The following is a 19,018-nucleotide window of genomic DNA, read 5'->3' on the forward strand; positions in this document are numbered from 1 at the left end:
CTGCCCCTATGGGATTCCTTTTCTCTTCTCTCCATTTCACTGTAACAGAGTCTGAAGAATATATAATATTTATTAGTATTCCCTGACATACAAATCCTTTAAAGGATATTTCTTAAGAGGAGATGGGATGGAGCCAACCGTGAAAAAAGATAAATAGAGAAAGTTTTGAAGAGAATAGTTCACATGACAGCCTAGTGAGAATGACACCCAGGAGAGAACTGAGATAGATGATAAAAGGAAAGGCAGTGCCTGACACAGAGGATACTCAAGAGCTGTTTGGGGACTGAAAGAATAAACAGTAACAGGAGAATAAAATACCAGGATTCTAAAGGTGGAACAGACATTTCCCAGCTACCTTGATTCCCAGACTCAGCATATATTTAATAGATAAACATCTGATTTACATATTATTTATGTAAATTCAAATGCTAACTACAACCCTGAATGATAAAGTAATTCATGGAAAACACCCTAGTCCAGGACTTGGCACACCTAAAATACACAGATGAACTTTTTTTTTTTTTTTTTTTTACATTTTGAAGACAGAGCAAAGATTAGATCAAAAGCATCGCCTTCTTAAAATTAACCCATAGATCCTATGCCACATGACTGCCTAGACCAGGCCTAGTATTCAGCCAAGATTAATTGCTCCAATTCCAAACTCAGGACTTTTCTTTTCCTGCTCCCTTTCCCTGACAGCTTAGAACTCCTGGGCTCCATCTCTAAGCAACTGTTTTGTTTTTTTGAAGATTTTATTTATTTATTCATGAGAGACACAGAGAGAGAGAGAGGCAGAGACACAGGCAGAGGGAGAAGTAAGCTCCATGCAAGGAGCCTGACACGGGACCCAATCCCGAGACTCCAAGATCACACCTGCAGGATAAAATCTACACTCAGGAATCTCCATAACTTGGTCAGTAAGTATTCAGCTCTTCGGCTGCATGTTTTTTGGTCTCATTTTAATCACCACCCTGAATTCCCCACTAGTCATAGTGATAGCCTACATTCTAGGCTTCTGCACATTGTCTGACCTGCCAAGAACACTAATTCCTACCCCATTCAGATTTTACTTTTTCTGATAAGCTTTTCCTAACCTCCTAAAAGTAGGTCATAAGCCCCTCCTGTGAGTTCTCACAGCCCCCAGTACTAATCTCTGCTGTAGCATTTATTTCACTGTTGTTTTGCCTACTAGTATCTGCTCTATCACAAAATTAGGAGCTTCTTGAGAAAAAGGACCTTGTAGAGTTCACTGTTATATCCTCGATACTCAGTTTAGTGCCTGCTACGTATGCAGTGGATGTTTAATAATCACTGAATCAATATGCCTTTATAGTCTGTATCATACTCTTTAACACTACTTATAAATGCTGTTTAATGTTTTTATTTTCCTGTGTTAGCCTGATCTTTATAACCAGATTTTAAGTTTCTGGAAGATAGAAATATACTAGTACTTAAAAAAAAAAAGAAAGAAATATACTAGTACTTTGAAGTTAGAGGTTACTGACACAGCTAATATTTATTCAGGACTGAATATCAACAATCCAATGGTATAGGTATATTTTTTCTCTCTCTCAACCTCCACCTGAGGAAATTGAATTATAGAGAATTTAGTAGCTTCCCTAAGATGACATAGCTAATAAGTGGCAGAGCTGGGATTTGAATGCTGACATTGGTATCTGTACTCTTAATCATGATAATAACAGGCTAAGGAAATTTAGAATTACGGATGCTAATTTATCCAAAACCATACTGTAATGCTGAGACTGGAACTCAGGTCTTTCTAAAGCCTACACTTTTTTTTTTTTTTTAAGATTTTATTTATTTATTTATTCATGAGAGACAGAGAAAGAGAGGCAGAGACACAGGCAGAGGGAGAAGCAGGCTCCATGCAAGGAGCACCCATCTGGGACTCGATCTCAGGACTCCAGGATCACGACCTGGGCTGAAGGCAGGTGCTAAACCACTGAGCCACCCAGGCATCCCCTAAAGCCTACATTCTTAATTATTTGACATACTGCTTCTCTTGCTTTAAATGTCAGCACTAGGGATCCCTGGGTGGCGTGGCACAGCGGTTTGGCGCCTGCCTTTGGCCCAGGGCACGATCCTGGAGACCCCGGATCGAATCCCACGTCAGGCTCCCGGTGCATGGAGCCTGCTTCTCCCTCTGCCTGTGTCTCTGCCTCTCTCTCTCTGACTATCATGAATAAATAAATAAAATCTTAAAAAAAATAAATAAATGTCAGCACTAAAGCTCATACTGAGTGTTGATAATTTTAAAAGCTGCAGCTCTAGTTTACTGAGATTGAAGAATATTACATTCCTTTCCAAAAGTGGCATCACTGTAGTTTACTGGGTTAATTTACCTTAAATATCAACAGCCTAGTCTTATTAGCCAATTAAGTTTATAGTCTCTAGTGTTATCCCTGCAATACCAAATACTGTGTTTTCCTCAATGTAAAAACCCATGTTTTCTAAGACTGACCTCAAAGTAAAAAGCTACTCTCATTCAGAAATTTACTCTTCCTTTTATTTCTCAAAACCAGTTATGAGATATTCCCAAATTCTCTGCTTTTGTGGCTCCTCAGTTTTTCAGTGTAGAATGTCTTGTTTCTGAAAGTAACCTGTTATCCACAAACTCTCTTGGCTGTTTTATTGTTTATCCTTAAAAAATTACTATTCTCTGTAGGCTTATTAGACTCTTTGTCTTTATGTGGTATTCTGCTTTTCCTCTTTATCTCAAACATTTATTAAACACTTAACTGTGTATCAAAATGCAAATAACCTAACTCATTGAAGGCCATACTTTCAAAGAAAATGGCCTTGGGGCTTAGATATTGGAATATGATTTCCTTAACAAGCTTCATAAAGTCATCCTCTGCTCAGTTTACAATTATACACCCAAATATCTTTCAGCAAAATCTCAGTAGCTACTTCTACAGTGCTTTATATGGAGAGAATAGCTGGAGCCAACTCATTGGATTTTTTTTTCATTGGATCTTATTCCAAAGATTTTTACCAACATTTAGCCCTCTTTGGCTGACAAAAAACGATTAAGTGTTTTGTTTGTTTGTTTTGTTTTTTGTTTTTTTTTAATTCATGAGAGACATAGAAACATAGGTAGAGGGAGTAGTAGGCTACCCGCAGGGAGCTGGATGCAGGACTCAATCCCAGGACTCCAGGGATCATGACCTGAGCCAAAGGCAGATGCTCAACCACTGAATCACCCAGGTGCAAGGTTCTTAAATTTATTTATTTATTTACTTATATATATATATATATATATATATATATATATATATATATATATATATATATATTCATGAAGACACAGGCAGAGGGAGAAGCAGGCTCCATGCAGGGAGCCTGACAAGGGACTTGATCCCGGGTCGCCAGGATCACCGCCCTGAGCTGAAGGTGGCGCTAAACCGCTTAGCCACCGGGCTGCCTGGTTCTTAAGTTTCTTTGTTTTTTTGGTTTTTTTGTGCTTAAGTTTTGTAACAGCTTCCTCATTAGAACTCTTCCACTAACATCCCCTGTTATCAAAATGAACTGCCCATCTTTCTTGGAAAATGCTCTGGAAGTTATTTCCTGAGTTAACAGTATGGCTTTGTCTCTCTCTTTTTTTTTTTTTTTTAATTTATTTATTTATTTATTTATGATAGTCACAGAGAGAGAGAGAGAGAGAGGCAGAGACACAGGCGGAGGGAGAAGCAGGCTCCATGCACCGGGAGCCTGATGTGGGATTTGATCCCGGGTCTCCAGGATCGCGCCCTGAGCCAAAGGCAGGCGCCAAACCGCTGCGCCACCCAGGGATCCCTGGCTTTGTCTCTCTGGATCAGTAATTATTTAATATAAAACTGAGAGTCAAACATCCCTGAAATATTTAGTAAAATGTAAGTACTCTACCTCACAACGTTTTCCTCAGGGATATATGCAATCCAAAATGAGTATTTGAATAGTGCTGTATCATATTATTATTGCAGTAATATTTCCAGAATAAATATGGAGTTTGGAGTAACTATAAGCCATAAAATATGGCCATATTGCTCCAATACATGAAGCAAAGTTCAAAACGAGATCATAAGACTAAAACATCATCCATGATAATAAAAGGCACATCTCTGAACTAAATCTGATTCCTTGAGGAAGGAAGATACTGAACCTACTATAATAGAGAATATGCCTTTGAAGGACTGAGGAACAAGCCTGTCATTCAAGAAAAAATCAAATCACGCAGATAAATGTCTTACAGGCGAGAAAAAAGCAGAAATGACTAAGCTGAAAAAAATCTCCTCTAGCCTGTCTTACATCTTTTACAGGTAGTGCTGTTCCTGATAAGACTTATGGCACAAAATATGGTTTCTTTCTATATTAAAGGTGTGTAAATTACAGAAGATAGCAGTTTTCTGAATAGAAAACTTAGATAACAGCAACAGGTAATGAGGTTTGGAATTCTGAGGAAGAAATACCGGCACCCCTATCTGGGTGCAGTAGATAATCTACAATGGTACAAGTGCTGGCCTGTGTATATAGCCTGTCTCTGTTATAATCAGAGGGGAAAGTATTATAATCTGGGAGAAGTAGCCCTTCAGAGTCTGAGGAGCATTTCATCAGACAGTAACTGAACACTCTCTGCATACAAAGGCAATAGATTAGATGCTTAGGAATCCATCCAAAAGAACCCCCTGCTACTCTGAAATTAAAAGCTGCATTCTCATTTTCTCAAGCTTATATATTTTATGTAATGAAACAAAATGTACATCGTATTTTTCTTGTAGTGGTGTAAGTCCGCAAGAAAAAGTGTGCAAAGAACCCTTCCCCTTCGGCCTTCTGCCTATAGAAATATCCAACTGATTCCCTGAAAATGTTAGCTTTCTTTAGCAAGTGAAATACACCCTATTATTCTCTCCTTGACCCTGTTTTACTGTTTTTCACGACACTTAAGACCACCTGACACTTTACATATTTATCATTTATCTTTCCCAATCAAAATATAAGCTCTCATCTCATAAGGGCAGAGATTTCAAGTATTTTGTTCACAGATACATTCTCAGTATCCGGAACTATATCTAGTATGTGGTAAGTTCTCAAAAAATTATAAAATTAATAAAAGTGTTTTAAAAGGCCCCCTGAATGCTGTGTTACAATTATTAAATTGTAAAATTCTGGCATATCTGTGTATATGTATGTGAATAAATTAACAGATTCTGTGTGATTACCAGCATAGGCCAAGTCAGGAGTCAGAAGATCAGAAGCTTATGTGGGCAGACAGGAGTATGGTTGCAAAAACAAAGCAACATGTCTTATTAAATGGACTGAAGGACTCAAACACAGTCAGCAAACTTCTGTAAAAAGTAAACTAAATTTCTGTCCTTTCCATGTCTGAAATCTGACTAGTAAATGCAAATTTACTTCAGATTGGTTAGATTGACATTAGCTTTCTTCCTTGATAAAGCTTCTGAAACCTATTTAGTGAAGTTTTTTTTCTTCTCCCTAAATTACTGCCTAAAGATACAAGCTCTCAGATCGAAACAGTCTTCCATTTCTATTTTGAGATTTGCTTGAGTCACAAGGTAATCTTGGAGAATCACTCTGCTCTGTCTCTCCACTTACTGAGGCTGCCTGGGAACTCAAACTGTCAGCCAAACAGGAAGAGGACCCTTCTGCCTAACTCCAAAAGGCCTAAGTCATATGAATGTGGTGAGGTTTAATGATGGCTATAAATCACTGCGATGGATTTCCCACAGGGTGGAGGAAAGAAAGCAAACATTTGACTTAACTTCCTCTATATGAATTCAAGGCTGGTAGAAAGACTAGACTATTAAATATAGCAAGCAAATGTCCCATTGTTTGCTAACATGTGTTTTCAACTAAAGAGACCCCTTCTGTATTCCTACTATATATGACACCTCCAAAACCCAAATATAAACAAAGTAAAGTGACTGATCTGATCCTGGCAAAGGATCAGATTATTATACTTTTATTATTATACTTTTTTTTAAAGTCAGTGTTCATTAAAATGTATAAACCATAAAGGCCCCTTTTTCCCAAAATGAATATAAAGTGTTCCTTCCACCTGGATACTCTTATTTGAGCCCACTATGAAGTCTTGAGTTCCTCCTGCTTCTGTAGTATGTCCTAAATTGTTCTACCTTTGTGACTTTAATTTCAAACCCTCCCCACAATAATGCCTCTTGACAGAGTTACTCTTTCTATACTCACACAAATGGAAACAGAAGAGATGAAAAGCCCCGGGGATGCAGTCAGTGTAGATCTCAAACTGATCCTCTGCTAAGCACAACCTGAACTCTGCCTCTTTCTTCTGTGGGCAGAGTTCCTCTCTTGGCTTAGTGATCTTGCTTGGCATACGAGGCTTAGGACCCAGGGGGCGCCTTTCAGCGGAAAAAACACCTCGCTGCAGCAAGCTAGCTGGGAAGCTCCCAATTCTAAAGAGACGCTGTTTACCAGAAGAGCATAACAAGGGCAGGTCTGACTGCAAGCCTGGGACTGGGAGGCAGAGCCGACGCCAAGGGGAACCCAGTTGGACACTGGTTGGTCAATCACCTGCAAGATGAAGGAGGTGAGGATGCTCTTGGCCTGGGTGCAAACATTCCTCATCAGCAACATGCTCCTAGCAGAAGCCTATGGATCTGGAGGTGAGATTACAATCTTTCCTTCCTGCAGCAACTTAAATGAAGTAGAACGGGTAAAGCTCTCTATTTCCCAAGCATAGCCAGACTTGACAGGAAAATGACAGGAAATGAAGCTTTGTTGCTGGTTTCTCTTGTTCCATGAAGGCTTTTTCTCTCTCCTTCTTTCTCCTTTCCCTGTCAGGGGCTTGCAGCTCCATGTTTGTCATTAACGAAAGCAAGTAGTTACTTTCCTTTTCCTTGCCTGTGGCTCATGAGTGGACGGAATTTGGGGTTCATCTCCCCTACTCCCTAAGTCCTGTTCTTTTCAGGGGCTTTGCTTGGTGTGGTTGGCAGCACAGGCCCTTGTCCCCCAGGCTCTCCTGCTGAGGGGAGTGGGAATTTGGAATCCCATCCAAGCAGTGGATGAGGCAGGTTCCCTCCGGTTGAGGCTCTCTTTTGCCTGACTGAATCCAGGCTTTTGTAGAATTCTCTTGGGGAGGAGTGTTGCCAGTGCAAGTGTGGCCATATCCGTGAAAGGAATACCCCAGTTTATGCAACATGGAATTACAACACAGGGATGAATTTCAGGCCTGGCCGCCCACCGACCCAAAACTCCCAACGTCTCCAAAAAGGGACCCGAACCCAAGTCTCCCCTGCACGCTCCTCCAAAGTGGCCATAAGTTCCAGAGTAACAACCTTGTGCACTTGTGCAGCGCCTTCCGGCTTACAAAAATAAAAGCTAACATTCTCTGAGCGCTGAGTGAGGGCCGGACACCAAAGAGGGGCTTTGGACGCGCTGTTCCTTCTCTGCGCTTTCTCTTACTCCTCTTTCTGGCCTCACAACAACCCTTCAAGGCAGCTCGGGTTTTCCACGTGAGGTCAGGGAGGCCCAGCCGGGCCCAGGGTCGCCCAGGCGGGGCAGGTCCGACTCCTCTGCCGGCCACTCAGGGTCTGGGGGTTGCGGGGGCTCCTCTTCCTCACAGGTTGCTTCTGGGACAACGGCCACCTGTACCGGGCGGACCAGCCCTCCCCAGCACCGGGCCTGCGCTGCCTCAACTGGCTGCAGGCGCAGAGCCGCCTGGCGTCTGCCTCCGCGGCGGGTGAGTGTCGGCCCCGGGCGGCGGGCGGCGGGCGGCGGCCGCGGCCTGGGCCCTGGCCCCGTCCCATGGCGCCTTCTCTCCCCTCCCAGACGCCGGCAACCACAGCTTCTGCCGGAACCCGGACCGGGACCCACGCGGGCCCTGGTGCTACGTCAGCGGCGAGGCCGGTGCTCCCGAGAAGCGGCCTTGCGAGGACCTGCGCTGCTCAGGTACCGGCCGGGACTCCGAGGAGCCCGGAACCCCCCAGGCCCCCCACACCCCCGGCGGCCGGGGAGCGGCCGTTCCACCCGCCGCGCACGTGCGTCCGCGCGTCGCCGGCCGGCCCCGCCCCGCCCCCGCGCCGTCCGATTGGCCAGGGCTGTCTCCAGGCCGCAGGGCGCGAAGCCCATTGGCCGCCGCCGCTTCTCCGAGTGAGCTCATCCTCCGCGAGCGCCTTGTAAACAACCGTGGGAGGCGAGGCCCTGCCCCTTGGCCGCGCGCTCCCGGCCTGGGGCGCAGCCGCGGGCGGCTCACGGGACCTGAGTCCCGGCCCCACGCCCTTAGCGACTCCCTCAGCGCTGAGCGGCCGTCTGTGGAGCGGCTCTCCCTTGTGTTAGGCACTCTGCATACGGCGCCCCTGGAGAGAGACCGAGTGGGGGTCTGAGCCGCAGAGAAGTTCAGCGACATTTTGAAAGCGATGGCAGGGTCCAGACTTTAATCTAGGTTTCTTAGACTCCAGGGCGATGGCTAGTTGCTCTCGAGGCGGTGAGGCCGTTCTCTAAAATTAGATTAAATCGAATGTGTAGCGCATGTAACATAGGGACTGGCAAATAGTGTGAATCCAAACACTGGAATTGTTTCCAAGCGCGGAGGGGGACCCCTTGGAGAAGAGGGCAACTGAGCGGACCTTGGGAGATGGCAAGGGTTTGAGCAGATGACGTGGGAGGCAGGAGGGGCTCGTTCTCCTGTCCTTCCTCCACCTTTGCCGTGTTCCAACTGTGGCGTGGCCCCCTCAGACCTGGCCTTGTCCCTGGGGTGTGTGGGGATTCTAAGGTGAACCCATTCCCCCTTCTCTCCTCCTCCAACACTCCAGGCCAGTTCCAGCTGCGGAACTCACTCAGGCTACTCTAATGAGACATATTTTACACTTCACCTCCAGAGACCACTTCCCTGTCCCCTCCAACCTCCACAGCAGAGACTGAGGAGGCGTCTGAAGTGCCAAGTGGAGATGAGGTGCAGCTGTTCCCTCCTGCCAATGCCCTGCCTGCCAGGAGTGAGGCAGCAGCCGTGCAGCCAGTGATTGGGATCAGCCAGCGGGTTCGGGTCAACTCCAAAGAGAAAAAAGACCTGGGAACCCTGGGTATGATTGCCCCACCCCATCCTTGTGCGAACCATCATTAAATATTTTCCCATTGTCTGGGGTGAGGCTAATGGGATCTTGTGTCCTGTCCTTGGTAGGTTATGTGCTGGGCATTACCATGATGGTGATCATCATTGCCATCGGAGCTGGCATCGTCTTGGGCTATACCTACAAGAGGTAAGTAGCTTCTCTTCTGGGCTGAAAGGAGGGGAGGAAGGTACATAAAGTTGAATCAGATTTCTTTGTGGCATACATACCCAAAAAAGGAAGTCAAGTATTGAAAGAGGAAAACTAGCTTAAGATGTACAGACTTGGTTCTAGTCTTTATCAGGTGACCTTGGACAAACTCTTTCCTTTGGTGCCTTTACTCCTCACCCAAAAGCCTTGTGAGGTAGGAGTTCTTGTTTCCCACTTTACAGATGAGGAAGCTTTCATCAGAGAGGTCACAGTACCTGGGAGTGCCTAGGTTCAAAGCCAGCTCTTTTGATATCTTTTTTTTTTTTAAGATTGTATTTATTTATTCATGAGAGACATACAGAGTCAGAGACCTAGGCAGAGGGAGAAGCAGGCTCCATGCAGGGAGCCTGCTTGGGACTCGATCCTGGGACTCCGGGATCACGCACTGGGCTGAAGGCAGACGCTTAACTGCTGAGCCACACAGGAGTCCCTGTTTTGATATCAAATTCTCTGCTGTCTAATACAACATGCCTGGTATGGAAGTGAGTGGCACTGTAGGAATCAGGCTGGACACTCATTGCAGGGTTCCAGAGATTGAATTCTTTCTGTGAGTTATAAAATTCTAGAAGGGTGCCTGGATGGTTCAGCCGGTTAAGCGTCCAACTTGATTTCAGCTCAGGTCATGATTTCAGGGTTGTGAGATTGAGCCCCACATCAGGATCTGTGCTGGGCATGGAGCCTGCTTAAGATTCTCTTCCTCTCTCTCCACCCCTCCCTTCCCCCTGTAAAAAAATACATAATAAAATCCTACTAGAAAAGGTTCCTAGCCACTCCTTTTGCAGTTGGGGCTTGAATTCCCTGGGCTATAAGCAGTGGGATCTCCTTTAGAATAGGAGGGAAAAATGAGTTGGAGGACATAGAACCTGTTTGCTACTCATCACCACTATGAGGAAGCCAAAGAGGCTCCTGGGAAACTCAGAGATTTGACCTGTGGCTGGGACAATAGGAGGAGGAGTGCTCACTTTGAGAGGCCCCCTGAAGTATCATGTGGAAAAGGCTCTCAAAGTCCATGATGGGTACCTGATAATAAGCCCCAAATTGCATTCATTTTTACAGCATTGGCTGGTTCTGGAAAAATTATTTTCCATTCCGGGCAGTATCAGGGGATTTGACTTCTAGCCCTGAGTGCTTGTGATATTTCTCTTCTATGATCTGAGAAGGCTTTCTGAAAGGGATGTGATATGGTGGCCTGCATTTCTCAGTGGTAAGGGCTGTGTCTGAGCTCACAGCCCTGCTGGGTCACCCAGCATTAAATAAACCTAGGGTATCCTTAGAGACAGTGTAGTCAGCCTCATTTTACAGATGAAAAGTGTTGGCTAAGAATAACAACAATAACTGCAAAAGTGAACATTTACCATATGCCAGACCCTGCTTCCAGCAATTTACATGCTTTAATTCAGTTCTCACAATCACCCTTATGAGGTAAAGGCTGTTATTAGCCCTAGTTTATTTACTTATAAAGATTTTATCTTATTTTATTTTATTTATTTACTTACTTATAAAGATTTTACTTACTTATTTGAGAGATAGAGAACATCCCATCCCTGCCCCCTGTGAGGGGGGATGTGGCAGAGGGAGAGCAAGAGGGAGAAGCACTTCCTGCCAAGCAGGGAGCCCAATGTGGGGCCCAATCCCGGATCCTGAGATCACTACCTGAGCCAGACTGAGCCACCCAGGCCCCCTATCCTTAGTTTATACAATAGGAAACTGAGAAAAGAGAGGATATATACTTTGCTTGAGGTCATACACCTGGCATTTGGTAGAGCCACATCTTACTCTTGCCATGAACTAGCTATCTGTGTGATTTTGGGCAAGTTGTTCCTATTTCCTACTGCAGAGCTTAGCTCAGTGTGTAGCACATAGTAAGTGGTCAGTAAATGACAGCTGTTTTTTCTTTTCTGTAAAATGTGAGTCCTGTACTAGCACTCTCTGAAGGAACACCCTTGTTCCTTCTCTGATTTTCTATGATTCAGGAAGCAGAGGTTCAGAGAGAGCCAAGTATTGACCTAAGAGGGTCTGCTGACTTCCATTCCATGAGGCTATTGCCCCAGTGGGATGGTTAACCTGGCAGGTCCAGGGACACTTGCTTGTTCATTTCAGTGAATTAAAGGAAATGATATGGTAACCCTGGCCTACAATCTACAATCAGACCCAAACCTCTTGGCTGAGTTGGGACCTTGAAATATTTCCTCATTCCTCAGCCACTGGATAGCAGTTGACTCCTCTCCGATCTTGTGACAGTTTCCACACCTTTAGGTTCTTGAACTGACTAAACATTCTTAATTCTGAGCTTAGTTCTTGTGCCCAATAAGGAATCCAGGCCTTTTTTTCTTCTAAATTTGCTTCTCTGGGCTGTCGTAGGACTGCCCTGAGGCCTAGAATTTACTGTCTTATAAACTTAGGGCGAGGCACCAAGTCACCGGACTCCCCGTCACTAACCACCGGACCACCCCTTTCCTCAGCAAAAGTGCTCTGAGAACAGACTATAACAGGAAACCGCATGTGGGCTAGAGGCAAGCTCTCAGTTCTCATCTCTCTCTGTCAGAGAACAGAGTGTCCTGGAAAGAGCTGTTGAATGTAGGTTCTGCTATTCCTCTGCACTTTGTTTTCTTGATTGTTGAATGGGGATATGTCCTCTCTCCCACTCCATACATCCATACTCACCCACCCAAGATTATCATAAGTATTAGATATAAGCAGTAGAACACCAATTAGGTTAGATAATCATAGTAGCAGTGAAAATTAATTGCATGCTTTTTAAATAAATACAGCCCTACTGAATGCTCTTCCCTGATGATTTGGCCTAAGCCTCATGACCACACTTGACAAGATTCATTTTTTACACCATTTTACAGTGAGATGCTGAGATCTAAAAGAGTTAAGTGCCGTGTCCAAGCTACACAGCCAGTAAGATGTGTCTAAGGATTACCAATATCTCCCAAAAGCCCAGCGAGGCTCAGCAGCTCATGAAAATTTGCTTGAATTGCAAAGGACAGTAGGAAAAATGGAAACTTTCAAAATAAAACAGCTGAGTCTAGAAATCAAAAGAACCAGGAATGTAGTTCTGCAACTGCTGCCCGTTCTAGGTGTGACACCAGACAAGTATTTTACCTTCCCTCGTTTCCTCATCTGTAAAAAGGGTAAAGTCAGATTAGAAGTAATGATCCTCTTAGTTCTAGTATTTCCTAAAAAAAAAAAAAAAAAAAAAAAGGCAGTATTAACTACTGGTGGCAGTAGATGGTACTGGGTTCAGATCCCAGCTCTGCTATTTGTTTAAATAAATGGTTTAACCTGTCTGCATCTGCCTTCCCATCTCTAAAACAGAGATCCTAATAGATACCATGTAGGTTTGTTGTGAGAATGAAATTAGCGTAGTTGGGTATAGGGTTTGTGTTCATAGCCTTAGTTGCCTTGAGGACCTTTTCGTGAGCAGGAGTATGGCACAGCACTACTTCCAACTGGGAAAATAGTGAAAGAATAATTGGAAGAAACCTGTGTTGCCTGAAGGAAGTCTGGACTGTTTTCAGCACCTCAAAGAGGATGTCAGAGGCAGGCAGCAGCCATTCACACCTGCTGTCTCTGGCCAGCCCAGATCCCCATCATGGCTCTGGAGCAGTTATGGATAGAATTACTGCAACACTTGAACTCTGAAAAGGACCATGAGGCTAATGGGATTGGGCTTTTCCCTGCCTGGAAAGGGCAAGCAGGAACCAGGCTTCCTCTCAGGGGAGTAAGGGCCGCAGGTGGGTGTGGGTGAGGGCTCAGCTTGTCCTAGGCTACGAGGTTCAGCTAGCCAGTTTGAAGCTCCCTGTCTCTGCCCAAAGTGCAGTGCCTGTGCTATTCAGAGGGAGCGTTTATTTTCTGATAAAAAGGCAAGGGAAAAACTGTAAGTCAACACTACTCCACCCCCTTAGGAGAGGAGCTGAGTCAGTGAATAAGCCTTTTGTTCTTTTTTGGCTGCCAGACAACAGCCTGGCCACCCCCTACCCCCAAAGGCAGTAAGAAGGGGCTGAGCTGCTTGATGGTCAATGCAGCAGTCCTGGTGGCCTCTTTCAGATCTTAAAAGGAATTGGGGACAGCCTCTGCATCTCCAGCACTCCTAGGCACCATTAACAGGAGGCCCATGGGGTTGGGTGTGTTTTGAAGCTTCTAAATGGATGAGACCATAATCCAGATGAATCCCAGCACCTCTTTCCTTTACCCTTGGCTATTCTTCCAGTCCTATTCTTTTTTTTTTTTTTCTTTAAAGACTTTATTTATTTGAGAGAGAGAGAGAGAGAGAGAGAGGCGGAGACACAGGTAGAGGGAGAAACAGGCTCCATGCAGGGAGCTCGACGCAGGACTCGATCCCAGGACCCCAGGATCACGCCCTGGGCTGAAGGCAGGCCCTAAACCGCTGAGCCACCCAGGGATCCCTCTTCCAATCCTATTCTGCTCCATTAATATGAATTGATTTCTTTCCCCTAAGACTTATGATGCAGCCTGACAATTATCAATAGCTGGCCACAGCCAGATGCTTGGTAAAGAAGGTAGCTGATGAAAGCAGGACAACTCCCAATGCCTCAGTTTCTTCATCTATAAGATGTGGATTATACTATCTTACAAAATTGATGGTGAAGTGGCACATATATAAAGTGTGTTATATCCAGTAGGTGCATAGGTAGCTCTTTTCATCCTAGATAATGGGAAGGTCATTTCCTGGCACCTTAGTGGGTACTCAGGATGTAAGAGTTCTCACTTTCCCTCCTCAGCCCCTTAGATTTTGAAATTCAGGCCTTGGCAAAGGACACTTACATATTCCATCTCTTTCATTAACTGCCTTTTGGCCTTCTGCTACCTTGGGGCTCCTTTAGTAAAATTAAATCCAGATTGTCAAAGTTTTTCCCTACATGGGCAACCTTGAAGGATCTGGCTTTTTGTTTTATTATGGAAGGAAGTGTTTCCTTCTGTGGTAGCAGCTGAAACTGATGAGCAGTGCCCACGGGCAAAATAAATCTTAGGCTGAGTGGGGATACACTTGGCCCAGACAACCATCTTCCCATGTCCCTCCATTTCCTCTTGGGATGCTCTGGGAGTTCTTCTGCTGTAGGAGGTGGTGGTGTCCAGTACAGGGGCTAATGATAAGGATGGGGCAAGTGCCTCAGGCTTGCACATGCAAAAACTCAGTCACCCAGGGTGACTCAAGGAGATGAGCTCACAACTTTGCCTTTTGTGACCTTACAGTGAAAAACAGGGAATCAGAGTACATCTCATGTGAGGAATTTTACAGTATGTCAGGGGCCCTGGAGGTTATCAAGCCCAAGTGCTTGTTTTACAAATGATAAAATTAAGGTCCAGAGAGGAGTTGCTGGAGGTCACATAAACAATAATTGCCTTGGTTGGTCAGTAGGAGTTTCCTTGGGAAACCAGATTAAGATAACATTGCTTGGTGAGTCAAGTCATATTCAGGGCAAAATCATAACCTCCTCTATGAGTTTTACAGCAGTTCCGCTGTTTTCAACATGCATTCACATTCATTATCCTATTTTGAGGCAGATATTATCCCCATTTCACAGATGAGGAAACCAAGGCTCAGCAAGGCTAAATGTTTTGCCAGGTGTCACACAGCCAAGGCTAAGCTGGTACTAAAATGCAAGAGAACTGGTTGATTTAAAGACAGTTCTGAGGCACCTCTGCAGACTTCAGCCCCTCCAGGCCCTGCTTTTTTCTCAATATCCTTCAGTCTCTAGAAACTTGTCATTGTACCTCATATGATGGATGTGTAATCTACCTGATCTCAACTATCTCCTTGCTGTCTGAAGTAGGCCTGTGTTATTTCACCAAGTTATTGATCATATGCCTGTTTCAAGGCCTCTTTGGCACAGGCTCCTTCTAGGAGGATTTCCTCTGACAGTTGAGCCCATGTGTTTAGTTGTGATTTCAGAGTAAGCTGATCTGGGTCCTCCTGGGTGTTGGTTCTGGTGTGCAGTGTGCTAGGCATTCACCAAACCCTTTGGCCTGCAATGGGCATGGTCCAGGCCAGTGGGAAGGACCCTACATGTGCACCAGAAGACTAGGTTTGAGTCCCTATGCCACCATTTCATTGGGGTGACCCTGGTCAGGTCAACTTCTCTGATTATTATCTGGAGTCCAACAAACTTGGATTTGAACCCATTATGTTAATGGAGAGTTCCTTCACCTCACTGGGCTATTTCTTCATCTGTAAAATAAATGATAAGACCTAATTCCTAGGATTCAGCCAAGAATGAGGTAAGATAATGTACACAAAGTCCTTAGCATGGAGTGAATACTCCATTTGAGTAAAATGGGGCAACACCATGGCCTGCTTGAGTCACTGAGCACCATGAGAATTCAAAGGTGTGAACATGGTCACTGAGCACCATGAGAATTCAAAGGTGTGTGTGAACATGGAGGGATCTGATGGTCACTGTCTCATTGTTTCCCATTGACCTGAGCACCCCTCAGCCCCTTTTGCCCCCTGCATGGGCTGGGGACAATCCTTATTTCCAGCCAGGGCTCATACCTTCCAAGGACTGTATTTTAAGACAACTGCCTTAGGTCAGCTTTCTGCACGACTTTATGGGATAGGACTGAGATGGTTCTCTGGGTCTCCTGAAGGCCTTGGCTGAAAGAACAAAACCGTATCTTGCTTTAAGAGTCTCTCCTCTAAAAAAAAAAAAAAAAAAAGAGTCTCTCCTCTATGCTATCTTCATTGAGCCTGTCTGCAGCCATGTTGAGGTTCATACTACTACACCAATTTTACAGATGAGGAAGCAGAGACTAGAAGTACAGGAGCTTCTTGTTAAGATAATCTGGCAGAATGGAAATCTTGTGTATCAGCCACCAATACAAAATACAATACACAAATCTTGTGTATCAGCCACAGATTCACTGTGACCATGGTTAGCCCTTACCCCTGCCCGGGTACAGCAAAGCTATTTATTTATTTTATTTTATTTATTTTATTAAAGATTTTATTTATTTATGAGAGACACAGAGAGAGGCAGGCTCCCTGCAGGGAGCCCAACATGGGACTTGATCCCGGGTCTCCAGGATCACGCCCTGGGCCGAAGGCCAGCGCCAAACCGCTGAGCCACCCAGGGATCCCCCAGCAAAGCTATTTAATGAGCAAAGCCACGCAGGTGGCATTCACAGCCTGAATGCTTCCTTCTTTTCCTGCCAGGGGGAAGGACCTGAAAGAGCAGCATGACCAACAAGTGTGTGAGAGGGAGATGCAACGAATTACCCTGCCCTTATCTGCTTTCACCAACCCTACCTGTGAGATCATGGATGAGAAGACTATTGTGGTCCACACCAACCAGACTCCAGTGGACCTTCAGGAGGGCAGCGCTCCCCTCATGGGCCAGGCAGGCACGCCTGGGGCCTGAGCTGCCACTAATGGGCAGTAGCCCATGCAGACACTGGTGCAGGACAGCCTACCCTCCTACAGCTGGGAGGATCTATAGTTTTTGTTGTGGTTAAAACCCTCCCTTGACTTTTTTTTTTTTTTTTTTTTTGGTGAATTCTAAAACAGAAGCAGAGGTTGTGCTAAGGGTAAGGCTGGGTAGGATCCTACCAGTGCTCCTCCTCATCCTTGGAGCAGGATTTTGCCTGTGGATGGAGTTAGCGGTGGCCTCCACAGCAGTGCTGCTGACCAGGGCTTCCAAACATTGCTTATGCCCCAGAACTGAATCAGGGACAGACAGGGAGCTCCCCAAGGCTCCTCTATGCTTTATTATCTAAGATGGCCTCAGTCTCCACCCTTCTGTTTGTTCTCTGTGGGCTTGAGTGGCGCATACTGTTATCCATAGTTCAGGTCAAGTAGGTCAAGAGTCAGGATTTAAAAATTATATTTAGTTTTAAAAATAGTTGGGATGGAACTCCCTACTGACCTCTGAGAACCAGAAATGAGTTTGTACAGAAGTCAAAACTGTGGGTTAAAAATGGGATCTAGGCTGGGGGCTCCTGGGGGTGCTCCAGCTTGCTGGCAGTGATGTGCCTTGATAACCATGGGCTGGGCCTGGGCCCAGGCCCAGGGACTCTTCCTGTTTCAAAAGGAAAGGAAGAATTGCACTGAACATTCCACTTGGGAAGAGGGTAGAGAAGGATCCACGGCTGCTTTAGGTCACAGGACCTGAGGGGACCTGGAGTACACTAGACAGTTTCTGTTCAGGGTGGACAATGACCTCTTTTCATTTTGCAGGGGTAAGACAAGAGCCAATTAACCTATGGGAATTACACTGTGGGTCCTTGTGAGCTGCTTCTGAGAGGGTAACCCAGAAACTAAGCTCAGAGGCAAAGTAGTAAAGTACGTCAGGACTTGCCCCGGCAGTGGCTTGAGTTTGCAGGCAGCTCTGTAACCTCCAGGCTAGTGCATTCCTGGGGATAGTAGGGCTAGGGTCACAACCCCTAACTTGTAAAACAATCAGAACCATTGGGAGGGACCTTAGGGTTCCTCAAGCCTTTTGGACACAGGACCCTCTGGGAGCCCATAGGGGTAAAGTGATGCTTAAGGTCATAGAGCAAGCTACTGGCATGGCCAAGAGGAGAATAACATTTCTCCACAGCACTGTGCTGTACTGAGCCAGTGGCTCAGCAGGGCCTCCAAGCCCTGATGTCACACTTGGAGGCCTTAGCAGTGCTCCATATCCAGAGCTTCCTTCCCAAAGCCTTTCCACTGCCCCACATGGGGGTGGGGAGGGGTCAGTAGGGCCCATTCTCTTCAGCAGACTATTCCTGGGAGTGGTTTGCTGAGGGGACCTAGGGTTCAAGGGTCCCTTGGTGTTAGTTGATACCGAAGAACAGTACATTACTGGTTTCTACTTTTCTATAAAAGCATTTCTCTGTGTACATGTTTTATATACCTCATTCTGATACCTGCATATAAAGTGCAGGAAATTGCTCTGCATTTGACTTGTATAAATTTAAAAAAACCACAAAAAACCAAAAAATTGTATTGTCAAGTTTTTAAGGGGTGCCAGGACACTCCTCCCATAAGTTGGTTAGCTTTGGTTACCTTGTCCACACCTGTGTGGCAAGCACTGGTTTTCCTTCATTAACCCTGGCCCTGTAACTGATGTGGGTAACTGCTGTGTTCTGGCATCACTAGGAATCATTCAGGTGGAAGTTGTAGGAAAGATGGGTATGCTGGCTTCCCCGTAGGTGATTCAGTCACTGCAAATCTTCTCCCCCCTCAGCATTCTTCTGGAGGTGGAAGTAGTTAAAATGAACATCCAGGGAGCCCTTTGCAGGGGCTGGAGATAGAAGTGATGGGTGGTGGTGCTATAGCAGCCAAAGGGAAGGATAGGTGTACAGAGGCGAATGGGTCCTTGGGCTGCAGGAAGCAGCTCTAGGTAGAGGAAGGCCCCTGTGGGGTGACTCCTAGGACTGGAGAAGCTACCAATAGGAAATTGTTAGACTTTCAGCGTGAGATTTCAGCAGCAGGTTCTCTGCTTCTAGGAACACCCAGGGTGACCTCTGCCCATGCCCAGGCATTGCTGTATAGTTCTAGAAACATGGGGCACCATATATTATCAGTTTTGCCAGGAACCAGATTCTGTCCTTAACTGAACTTCCCAAATTCTGGGAGAAATCACCTTTGGGTATATGGATTTATACTGTACCCAGGATCCCACTAGCCAGATGTCATCCTGCCCCATGCGCCACATCTCCCATGTGTAGAAGCAAGGACAAGTCTTCTCTCAAATACT

General features: G+C 45.4%; 1 protein-coding gene and 1 long non-coding RNA gene across 5 annotated transcripts in view; one reads left to right on the top strand and one right to left on the bottom strand.

The window, feature by feature from the left end:
* Nucleotides 1–6,519, bottom strand: part of LOC121475397 — a 33,517-nt gene extending 26,998 nt beyond the window's left edge. For both annotated transcript variants that reach the window (XR_005983749.1, XR_005983748.1), the window contains exon 1: nucleotides 6,223–6,519. This is a non-coding gene — a long non-coding RNA (uncharacterized LOC121475397). The remainder of the gene's footprint in view (nucleotides 1–6,222) is intronic.
* A 4-nt stretch (nucleotides 6,520–6,523) lies between these two features.
* Nucleotides 6,524–18,784, top strand: PIK3IP1 (phosphoinositide-3-kinase interacting protein 1). 3 transcript variants are annotated; one of them, XM_041728645.1, is made up of 6 exons: nucleotides 6,524–6,656; nucleotides 7,616–7,732; nucleotides 7,822–7,941; nucleotides 8,871–9,071; nucleotides 9,170–9,248; nucleotides 16,492–18,784. In XM_041728645.1, exons 1-6 carry the CDS (start codon nucleotides 6,572–6,574, stop codon nucleotides 16,694–16,696), a joined length of 807 nt encoding a protein of 268 aa, XP_041584579.1. In that variant the 5' UTR covers nucleotides 6,524–6,571; the 3' UTR covers nucleotides 16,697–18,784. The 3 variants fall into 3 exon arrangements, 2 of the variants coding, with proteins under 2 accessions (XP_041584579.1, XP_041584581.1); XM_041728647.1 differs by having other exon boundaries at nucleotides 8,904–9,071; XR_005983746.1 differs by lacking the exons at nucleotides 9,170–9,248; nucleotides 16,492–18,784 and having other exon boundaries at nucleotides 7,822–8,476; nucleotides 8,871–9,007.
* The last annotated feature ends 234 nt before the right edge of the window (nucleotides 18,785–19,018 follow it).

This window comes from Vulpes lagopus, chromosome 14 (genome assembly GCF_018345385.1).
Source record: "Vulpes lagopus strain Blue_001 chromosome 14, ASM1834538v1, whole genome shotgun sequence".
Lineage (NCBI taxonomy): Eukaryota > Metazoa > Chordata > Mammalia > Carnivora > Canidae > Vulpes > Vulpes lagopus.

Bases quoted from the DNA above. Each gene is read 5' to 3' on its own strand.
- PIK3IP1 (XM_041728645.1), top strand. From the start codon at position 6,572: ATGAAGGAGGTGAGGATGCTCTTGGCCTGGGTGCAAACATTCCTCATC. The intron at 6,657-7,615 runs GTGAGATTACAA...TCTTCCTCACAG, and splicing joins AGAAGCCTATGGATCTGGAG to GTTGCTTCTGGGACAACGGC. The intron at 9,249-16,491 runs GTAAGTAGCTTC...TTTTCCTGCCAG, and splicing joins TTGGGCTATACCTACAAGAG to GGGGAAGGACCTGAAAGAGC.